The following is an 11,674-nucleotide window of genomic DNA, read 5'->3' on the forward strand; positions in this document are numbered from 1 at the left end:
CATAAAAATTACAATCTTTGTAACAGGAGAATAACACATGAAAAGGAGAAATAAAGGAAAAATATGTTTGTAACAACCTTTCCCAAGACTCTGATAATCAAAAAGACAAATAGAAAATCTACATCTAATATGAAACATTGATGGAAAAAAACAGCCCCATCAAGATTCATTCAGAAACATTTCAGATAAGAGAGTATATATTCTTGACTGTGGGAAGATCTCAGAGCCAGATAATAGGAAATACAATGACCATCACACTGAAAATTTTCCTCTACTAAGCAGATTTCCCAGAGCACTTTTCATATCCCGATTCCTCAGACTGTAGATAAAGGGATTCAGCATGGGTGTGACCAAACTGTACACAGCAGCCACAATGACATCCTTGTCACTAGTGTTATTGGATGAGGGGACAAAATAGAGACCAATAATTGCTCCATAATAGAGAGTAACTACAGAGAGATGAGAACCACATGTGGACAAGGCATTGCAGATTCCCTTGATGGAGGGAGCTCTAAGGATGGTGGCCATAATGTAGCCATAAGACACCAGAATGCACATGAATGGCAGAGTAATAACCATTGTTCCTATAATGAGAATAACCAGGTCATTGATGATGGTGTCTGAACTGGACAGCTTAAGTAAGGCAGTGAGCTCACAGTAGAAGTGGTAGAGAGTGTTGTCTCCATAGAAAGAGAGTTGGGCTAGGAGGAGAGTGTGCACAAAAGCACTGGCAAACGACAAGATCCAGGACACAATTACTAGCAGAAAACAGAGGTTCTGACTCATGATGATGTTGTAGTGAAGGGGATGACAGATGGCCACATACCTATCAAAGGACATTGCAGTGAGAAGAAAGCTGTCAACACCACCAAATAATAAGAAAAAGAATTCCTGTGAAATGCACCCAGCATAAGAGATGGATTGACTCTGTGTCAGCATATTCATGAGCATCTTTGGAGCTGTGACTGATGAGAAAGAGATGTCAGTGAGAGCCAAGTGGCTGAGGAAGAAGTACATGGGGGTGTGGAGGTGGGAGTCCAGCCTGATGAGCAGGATGATGAGCAGGTTCCCCAGCACTGTGGTCAGGTACAGGACCAGGAACAGGGCACAGTACATGTCTTGCTCCTCCTTCCTGATAGGGAGCCCCAAGAGGATGAATTCAGACACACTGCTCTGATTATCATTCCTCATGCTCTTTGCTCTCCATTATGCTGAAGATGCAAAAAGGGAATAGAAGTGAAAATGGCTGATCATTGCAAGTATTACATAAAACAAACATAGTGGACCCTTGACTGACAGACTCAATTTTCTTGAGGGATGACTGTAACTCAGGTTGGTCAATTGAAGTCTCAGGTTCCTCTACACAGCCGTCAAAGTCTGTTTCATATGTACAGGCAGATCTCAGCATCTTTAGAGAGACATAGGCCAGGATTTCTCAATTAATCCCACATGAGAATGGATGTTGTAATGCTTCTTCCAGGACTCTTTAAGGGTTAAATCTGTACCTAAGACCATCTGAAAGCACAAGTGATGGGGATTTGGGTCATAACTCAAGACTTTGTTTGTAAGTTAAAACTACAATTTTGGCTAAAACTTGTATTGTTCCTGTCAGGCTAGTTGAAACTTGAGGATCCACTATAGTTTGGAACTAATCAGTTTCTGCAAAGTTTAATGTGCACATCTCAAACTTTTAGCCACAAAAGGGGCTAGTGATGATCTAGATAAAACACAGTTGCCTACCTGAAAACTAACTTAACATTCTTTGGAGAAACATAAAATTTATGAATGAAACTCAGTTAACACTAAGTTTTCACTAAGGGGCCCAGAGTGTGACAGAAATCTCAGATTAAGAAATTTGATTAAAGGGCTCCCCCACCACCATCCTAAGCTCCTAGGGCAGAGAAGGTGAGCCAGTCCCAGAACCCAGAAGGAAGCTCCCCCGCCGCCATCCCAAACTCCTAGGTTAGAGAAGGTGAGCCAGTCCCAGCACCTGGAAAGAAGCTCCCCCGCCACCATCCCAAGCTCCTAGGGCAGAGAAGCTGAGCCAGTCCCAGAACCTGGAAGGAAGCTCCCCAGCTGCCATCCCAAGATCCTAGGGCAGAGAAGCTGAACCAGTCCCAGAACCTGGAAGGAAACTCCCCTGCTGCCATCCCAAGCTTCTAGGGAAGAGAAGCTGAGCTGGTCCCTGCACCTGGAAGGAAGCTCCCTCGCTGCCATCCCAAGCTCCTAGGGCAGAGAAGGTGAGCTGCGTGGGTGCCAGAAGCACCCCCCCACACCGTGGAAATGAGAAGACACATAAACAAGTCTCAAAAACAAACTTCTGGATCACTAACAGCAACCCAAAAGGGAAACGAGATGGAACAATGTGATACTCAGCCACCTGGACTCTCTGAACTGGCAACAAAAGAGGATCTGGGAAAAATGAAATCAGAAATAATTACTCATATAACAGCAAAGATTGTGCTCATGGTGGAAGACTTGATTAATATATCTAGAGAGGACACAGATAAAAAAAATAGAGGATCTGAGGAACATGATGGAATCCCAACATAGGAAACAAATGGAATCCATAAAACAGATGCAAACAGATTTCCAGGAGATTAAAAACTCCATCAAAAGTCTGTGCAGCAGAATGAACCAATGTGAGGATAGAATTTCAGATATAGAAGAAAAGATTACAATTAGTGACCAGGAAAAGAAAAATTTCTTTAAAATTGTAAAGAAACACGAGAAATCAATCCAGAAGCTGCTAGATGATGCAAAGAAGACTAACATAAGACTGATTGGAGTCAATGAAGAAAGAGGAGAGAGTGCAGATGACATAAAAAAACTGTTCACAGAAGTGATGGCAGAAAACTTCCTAAGCAGGGGAAAAGAATTTGACATACAGATAAGTGAGGCATATAGGACTCCAAATACCCTTGATCAAGAAATTTGACTAAAGGAAGGTTAGAATCAGTTAATGGAAAACCAGCAGATGATCTCTGTTTATCTCTCAACTGTCCTCATTCCTCTGAAGCAGTCTTTGGCTAACACTTTATATCCAAAGATTAGATCAAATTAAAACAATCAATTGGGCTTCTTTTAGTCTGCAAGATATTAAGATTTGGAGATTTGGAGAAAATATATGATTGGATCAAGGAAATGCTTTGAGAACCTACATCATAACATAAAAATATATATGCTTATATTGTGTAGGTCAGCCATTGGTTCTTCCTTTAAGAACATTTTTCCCACTCAACATTTTCAGTATTTCATCACCTTTCAATAACAATTTTTATGGATTATGAACAAAAGTCTATTTATCTTCCAATTCCAATGTTTTTTCAGTGTCTTTGTTAAAATTAAATATAAATCAATTTCAGATAAATTATTCTAAAAGGAGAATTGCTTTGCCTTATCATCCCAAAAGTGAGATATTCAGTTCAAGATCAATTATTCTACATGGAGCTCTTCTTCATACTCTCCTGCTAGATGGGGTAGTAGTTAGGCATCAGAAGCATACACTGGACAGACACATCCATAGTCAATCACTAATGAATGTTAATTGTGCTTCTGCTCTGATATGAACCCTTAAGCAATGAGCACAGGTACCTTCAGAAACAAAGCAAGGGAAGTTTTCCAATTTCTTTTGAGAAGACAAGGAGTGCAGAGAAACAGAAAGAGTCTCCATGCACTCCAAGCTTCCTTGCATCTTGCAGAAGATCTATCAAACCCAATAGACATATTGATGTATATTAGCTCACAGCTCCTTAGAGACTGATGTGAGTTCTAATTTTAGAAACCATGGAAAGGACCTGAAGAGCAATCTCTCATCCCCAACTCCAAAGTGGAGGCAAATATAATTGTTCCTTTGCCTGGCTCCCTTGAGGGTAGAACTACTTGTGGAAGAAACCACTGGAGAGTTTACCTTTGGAGGAATAATGACGACACCCATGGAGCAGCCATTAGGGTCTTGGTGAATCATGAAGCCTTTTTTTTTTTTTCGAGTTTACCTCAGGGAGAATGTAGTTCACAGTTTGTCACAAAGCACAATGATTACTGACTTAATCTAAGTGTCTTGGTTCCAAAACCCATGTTATTAAAAAAAAAACCAGCAGAAATACGCTAATACTTTCATTCTTAGGCTACAAGAGTGAGGAAAATTATGTATCATTGTAAGCAGTGGAACCAGAAGAAGGAAATATAGTGGATATGACTCAGTCTCTTGTCTAAAACCTGTCATCTTAGTATTCCACAGGTGCAAGATTCTCACAATACAAGAAAATAAACATACTTTGCAAACTTTCCACTAAATTCCTCTCAAAATACACCCAAATCTATTCCATACATCTCCACTTCTGTTTCTATAATATCTGGTAAGAAATGAATATCATGTGTTCATCTTTCAAGGTAAAGATGTGTGAATATTTATAAATGCTATTATTTGGGTCTGTTTATGTTAAAAATCAACCTGTGCTTGGAGCTCCTCTTTGTGTGAGGAACTGCTGCAAGAAGTTTAGACTTCAGGAGTTGTTTCAGGCTCTTGTAGGTCACAGTTGGTCATCAGTTGCCCTGATGATAATGCTCCATTTAACCTGCTTGTTTCCATAGAAGTCAAAGGCTGATAAAGTTTCCTTCTCACACCAGACAACATAAATGGACCTTCTTTCCCTATATGTATAACAAAACAAAGAGAAATAAAACATAAATTTGCATCTATTTCTAATTTTAAAGACTGCAGTGTTGTACTCTCTCACATTTCTATGCTGAAGCTCCAACCCTGTGTGTTTGCAGATAAGGTCTGTAATGAAGTAATTAATATTGAATGAAATTATAATGATGGGCCTTGATATCATGGGATGAGTGTCTTTACGAAACAAGAAACCCTTTCTTTTTGCCACATGAGGACATAGCAAGAAAGCAGCTATCTGTTCGCAAAGAAGAGAGTCCTCACTGAAACAACAAATCAGCTAGAATATTGGACATCTAGCCTACAGAATGGTAGGATTATGGATTCCTCTTGTTAAGGGCAAATAAACTGTGGCACCATGTAAGGAAGGCTCAACAATTTAAGTTACGTACCTGTATATATACAAATATAAATATGTACTTTAGTGATGAATACAAATAGAGATAAAACTACAGAATATATTTTCTCTGGAGATGATGATTGAGTTATATGTAGATCATTGAAAGGTCAGTCTCTCATTTCAAATGATGCTTTCTTAATGGATAATAGATATTGGGAAGCAGGAAGAAAATATTCAGATGGAAGGTGGAAAAGGGGGGAAGGAAGAGAAATGGAAAAAAGAGAATAGAGAAAAAAAGGAAACAAAGCTTTTGTAAATAAGTAGGGAAAGAAGGGTTGAAGGGAGAGGAGGGGAATGGGAAAAAAGAAGAATCAAGATATATTATGTACAGGTACAAATTCCCTATGATGAATGTGATTATTTGGTACATTAAAAGTGTACCAATAAAAATAATTTTTAAAAAATACTGGTAAGCCTTAATGGAAGAATAATATTCATAGAGAGAAATCAGTATATATGAAATGCACAACTTTATGAATTATCATAAGAGAAACACATCTTTAATTAATAAGGGACTTATCCTATATATGTATATAAGTATCTGTGCCATTATATTTATCTATAAGAAAGATTCTAAGCATTCTCATACATGCTTTTATTGAGTACTGGCTCTCAGTTTAGATGGTTATGCAAGCTGGACTGGAAGTGCTGACTCATGGGCGTTATATTGCTCATCTCTAGTTTAATCCAGTTTATTTGACTTACGTCTTAAGGTAATCAGGTTATGATATAGCTTTAAAAAATAGATGTATTTTATGTGGTCATAGAGATGTATGACTGTATAAGAAGCAATTTATGCATCTACGAAAACAAGAAAATTATGCAGTTGGCATTGCAGATAAGTGGAGAAATGATAATTTATTAAAATTTTATTTAAGCATTTCATTATCTATATGAGAACAGATTCAAATGCACTTATATTTCAAAGCACATTAAAAACAAATTCATGAGTCGCGCGGAACACACGCCAAATCAGCCCGCTGCAGACAGGCAGGTCTGTGCACGCCCTACCGAGGTCCTGAGTCACGCGGAGACACTGAATCACCCCACTGCAGACAGGCAACCACCTGATTCCACATTACCAAGGCGCAGAGGACACCAGACCACCAGACCAAGGTACTGAGTCCCACTGTTCCCGGCCCAGAGGTAGGGGCTTTTGAGCCACCTTCTGTCCCGCTGCTCCTGGCCCAGAGGAAGGGGCTTCTGAGCCACCATCCCACTGCTCCTGGTCCAGAGGAAGGTGTTTCCCGGCCACCATTCCTCCAGCTGCTCTCAGCTCACAGAAAGGGCTTTTGGGTCACCATCCCTACCGCTGCTCCCCAGCCCCTGTCCCACCTCACCCAGCTCAGAGGAGGTAATCCGTGCAGGCACTAACAGCCCCCCGCCCCAGTTGAAATGAGAAAACACATAAATAAGTCTCAAAACCAGACTTCCAGATCACCTACAGCAACCCCAAAGGGAAATGAGATGGAACACTCTGATACTCAACCACCTGGACCCACTGAACTGGCAACAAAAAGGGATCTGGAAAAAATGAAATCAGAAATACTTTCTCAGATAACAGGAGAAATTGTGCCCTTAGTGCAAGACATGATTAATAAATCTAGAGAGGAGCTGAGGAACATGATGGAATCCCAACATAAGAAACAAATGGAATCCATAAAGCAGATGCAAATAGATTTCCAGGACATGAAAAACTCCACTGAAAGTCTACACAGCAGAATGAGCCAATGTGAGGACAGAATTTCAGATATAGAAGATAAGATTGCAATTAATGACCAGGAAAAGAAAAATTGCTTCAAAATTATAAGGGAACATGAGAAATCAATCCAGCAGCTGCTAGATGATGCAACAAAGAATAACATAAGACTGATTGGGCTCAATGAAGAAACAGGAGAGAGTGCAGATGACATAAAAAATCTCTTTGCAGAAATAATGGCAGAAAACTTCCCAAGCAGGGGAAAAGAGCTTGACATACAGATAAGTGAGGCATATAGGACTCCAAATAGCCTTGATCAAAAAAAAATCTACACATAGGCATATAATTGTTAAGATTCCAGAAACTCAACAGTAAAACAAAGTTCTACAAGCAGTCAGAGAAAAGAAACAAATCACATACAAAGGAAAGCCTATCAGAATCACAGCAGACTTCTCAACACAAACCATCAAGGCAAGAAGACCTTGGAGTGACATATTCCAAGCCCTAAAAGAAAACAACCTCCAACCCATATTGATGTACCCTGCAAGACTATCTTTCAAAATTGATGGACAAATAAGATACTTTCATGACAAAGAGCACCTTAGGAACTTCGTGAATACCAAACCAGCACTCCAAAGAATTTTACACAATATCCTAGGAACAGACATTGAGGATCACAACCCCAGGAAGCAAAGCAGAATGAACCCATCTGGCATGACAAGAAATTAAATGTAAAGAGGGAGAACCCAACAAAAAGAAAAGGTCATGGCAATGACAAGTCAATATATTTCAGTTATAACCATCAACGTTAATGGTCTCAAGTCACCAATCAAAAGAAATAGATTGGCAGAATGGGTCAAGAAGCAAAATCCAACAATATGCTGCATACAAGAAACACACTTCATTCAAAAGGAAACTCATAGACTGAAAGTTAAAGGGTGGAAAACAATACTCCATGCGACAGGAACCGGAATAAAAGCAGGAGTAGCTATCCTCTTGGCAGATCAAGTAGATTTCAAACCAACACTGATTAAGAGAGATGAAGAAGGACACTACATCCTTGTAAAGGGAAGAATCCAAGAGGAAGAGATGACAATCATAAATATCTATGCACCAAACACTAGTGCACCCAACTATATAAAACAAATACTAACGGACATGAAAAGCCATATACGCACTAATACAGTTGTAGTGGGGGATCTCAACACCCCACTATCACAAATAGATAGATCAACTAGACTAAAAATAAGTAATGAAATACTAGAACTCAATCGAACTCTTGAACAAATGAACTTAACAGATGTTTACAGAGTCTTCCACCCCACAAAATCAGAATACACATTCTTCTCAGCTGCACATGAGTCATTCTCCAAAATAGACCACATACTCACACATAGATCATGTTTAAGTAAGTGCAAAGGAATTGAAGTTATCCCCTGTACATTATCAGACCATAGTGCGATGAAATTGGAGATCTATAGCAAAAGAAACTCAAAAAATTTCATAAACACGTGGAAATTGAACAACACACTTCTGAATAACCAATGGGTCACAGAGTAAATTTAAGAAGAAATCAGACAGTTCCTTCAATTAAATGACAATGACAATACAACATATCGGAATCTATGGGACACAATGAAAGCAGTCTTACGAGGGAAATTCATAGCAGTGAATACGCATGTTAGGAAAACAGAACGAGCCCAATTAAACAACCTGATGCTGAACCTCAAGCTTCTAGAAAAAGAAGAGCAGGACAACCCCAAAGCTCATACATGGGAAGAAATTATAAAGATCAGAGGAGAAATCAACGCAATGGAGACTAAGAGAATGATACAAAAAATCAATGAAGCCAAGAGTTGGTTCTTTGAAAGAATCAACAAAATTGACAAACCTTTAGCCAACCTTATCAGAAAAAGGAAAGAAAAGGCCCAAATCCATGCAATTAGGAATGAAAAGGGTGAAACTACAACAGACCCAGCAGAAATCCAGATGATCATCAATACCTACTTCCAGAACCTATACGCCAATAAGATGGACAACACAGAAGAAATGGACAGATTCCTAGATACATATGAATTACCAAAGTTGAACAAAGAAGACCTAAAAATTCTGAACAACCCAATATCAACCAATGAAATTGAAAATGTAATTAAAAACTTAACACCTAAGAAAAGCCCCGGCCCCAATGGCTTCACTGCTGAATTCTACAAGACATTTAGAGAGGAACTACTGCCGCTACTGTTTAAACTCTTCAATGAAATGGAAAGGGAAGCAATACTCCCAAATTCATTCCTGGAAGCAAGCATCCCCTTGATCCCCAAAGCAGAGAAAGACCCATCTGAAAAAGAGAACTACAGGCCAATCTCACTAATGAACATAGATGCAAAAATCCTTAATAAGATACTGGCAAACAGAATGCAGAAGATCATCAAGAAGATCATACACCCTGATCAAGTGGGATTCATCCCAGGGATGCAGGGATGGTTCAATATATGAAAATCAATCAATGTAATACACTATATCAATAGAGCCAAGGACAAAACCCATATGATTATCTCCATAGATGCAGAAAAAGCATTTGACAAAATCCAACATGCATTTAGGATAAAAACCCGACAAAAAATTGGAATAGATGGTCTCTACCTCAAACTGATAGAAGCCATCTATGAAAAACCAACAGCCAATATCATACTAAATGGTCAAAAACTGAAATCCTTCACACTTAAATCAGGAACAAGACCAGGATGTCCACTATCACCACTCTTGTTCAATATAGTTCTGGAAACATTAGCCATGGCAATTAGACAAGAGAAAGACATAAAAGGAATAAAGATAGGAAATGAAGAAATCAAATTGTCATTATTTGCAGATGACATGATACTCTATATAGAAGACCCCAAGAACTCCACCAAAAGTCTTCTAGACTTAATAACCACATTCAGTCAAGTAGCTGGTTACAAGGTCAACACACAAAAATCAATAGCTTTCCTCTACACCAATGACAGACTCACTGAGAGAGAAATAGGGCAAATAATTCCTTTCACAATAGCACCCCAAAACTGAAATACCTAGGAATCATCCTAACGAAAGAAATCAAAGACCTCTTCTCTGAAAACTATGGCACTCTGAAAAGAGAGATTGAAGATGATATCAGAAAATGGACAGAAATCCCCTGCTCCTGGGTAGGAAGGATTAATATAGTGAAAATGGCCATACTTTGAAAACTGCTATATAGATTTAATGCAATTCCAATTGAGATCCCAGCAGCATACTTCATAGGCCTCGAGAAAAAAATCCAAAAATTCATTTGGAACAAGAAGAGACCCAGAATAGCAAAAGCAATTCTAGGTAATAGAGACATGGCAGGGGGTATCACAATCCCCAACCTGCAACTATACTACAAAGCTACTGTGATAAAAACAGCATGGTACTGACAAAGAAACAGGCTTGAGGACCAGTGGAACAGATGAGAAGATGCAGAAACAACGCCAGACCCACTCAGCCATCTCATCTTCGACAAAGGAGCCAAACACCCTCACTGAAGGAAAGATAGCCTCTTTAATAAATGGTGCTGGAGAAATTGGGCTTCAACTTGCCAGAGATTAAAACTAGACCTGTATCTCTCACCATGCACTAAACTAAAATCAAAATGGATTAAAGATCTAAATATTAAAATAGAAACTCTGAACCAGTTGGAACAGAGGTTAGGTAGAACCCTTGAAGACATTGGTGTAGGAAAAGATTTTATGAACAAAACCTCAGTTGCCCATGAACTAGCACAAACAATCAACAAATGGGATCTCTTCTTATTAAAAAGCTTCTGCACAGCAAGAGAAACCACCAGCATTGTGAAGAGACAACCCACAATGTGGGAAAAAATCTTCACCTGCTCTTCCTCAGACAAAGGTCTACTATCTCGAATCTATAAAGAACTTAAAAAGATCAGACCTCCCAAATTTAAAGACCCAATCCAAAAATGGGCATCTGAAATGAACAGACATTTCTCAGACAAAGAAGTAGAAATAGCAAATAAATACATGAAAAAATGTTCAACATCACTGGTCATTCGAGAGATGCAAATGAAAACAACACTGAGATTCTACTTCACTCCAGAAAGAATGGCTGCTATCATGAAATCCACCAATAACAAATGCTGGTGGGGCTGTGGGGAAAGAGGAACCCTGCTCCACTGCTGGTGGGAGTGTAGACTGGTGCAAGCACTGTGGAAATCAGTATGGAGATACCTCAAAGAACTAGGACTGGAAATCCCATTTGACCCCGCTATTCCACTGCTGGGGATCTTCCTCAAAGAATTAAAAGAATCATACCACAGTGATATATGTGCACCCATGTTCATAGCAGCACAGTTTGTAATAGCTAAAACTTAGTAACAGCCCAAATGCCCATGAACTGGAGACTGGATAAAGAAAATGTGGTTTTTTAATAAAATGGAGTACTACTCAGCCATAAAAAAATGAGAAATTAGAGACATTTATAGCTAAGTGGATGCACATTGAGGCAATACTCTTAAGTGAAATAAATAGGACACACATGTGTAAATACAGAATAGTTTCTCTGGTGTGAGAAACTGAAAGTGTAAATAAGGACTAAATGTATAATAGGTCATGTGAAATAGGAAGAAAAGTGGCAAAGGGAAAGGATGTGGTAGGGCTAAGGGAAAGGATAGAAGGGAATAGGATTAATATGAGAAAATGGAAAAATAGGAACAAAATTTTTGTAAATAGGGAGGGCCGGAGGGGTTGAAGGGAGGGCTGGGCAAGGGTGAAAAACAAGATCCAAGAGAGACTATGTAAAGGTGCAAATTTCCAATGATGAATGTCATTTTATTGTATACCTAAAATGTACCAATGATTAGAATGAATAATCGATAATGTAAAATAGG

The 11,674-nt window shown here is 39.0% G+C and overlaps 1 protein-coding gene across 1 annotated transcript; it reads right to left on the reverse strand.

Annotated features, from left to right (window-relative positions):
• Positions 1 to 252: 252 nt before the first annotated feature.
• Positions 253 to 1,191, reverse strand: LOC101717870 (olfactory receptor 1J21-like). The gene has a single exon (XM_087182893.1). It carries the CDS (start codon positions 1,189 to 1,191, stop codon positions 253 to 255), a length of 939 nt encoding a protein of 312 aa, XP_087039019.1.
• Between the last annotated feature and the right edge of the window lie 10,483 nt (positions 1,192 to 11,674).

The sequence above is a fragment of the Heterocephalus glaber genome, unplaced genomic scaffold (genome assembly GCF_053883595.1).
Source record: "Heterocephalus glaber isolate CG9 unplaced genomic scaffold, H.glaber_assembly_v1.0 deba00001479, whole genome shotgun sequence".
In the NCBI taxonomy this organism is placed as follows: domain Eukaryota; kingdom Metazoa; phylum Chordata; class Mammalia; order Rodentia; family Bathyergidae; genus Heterocephalus; species Heterocephalus glaber.

Bases quoted from the DNA above. Each gene is read 5' to 3' on its own strand.
- LOC101717870 (XM_087182893.1), bottom strand. From the start codon at position 1,191: ATGAGGAATGATAATCAGAGCAGTGTGTCTGAATTCATCCTCTTGGGG.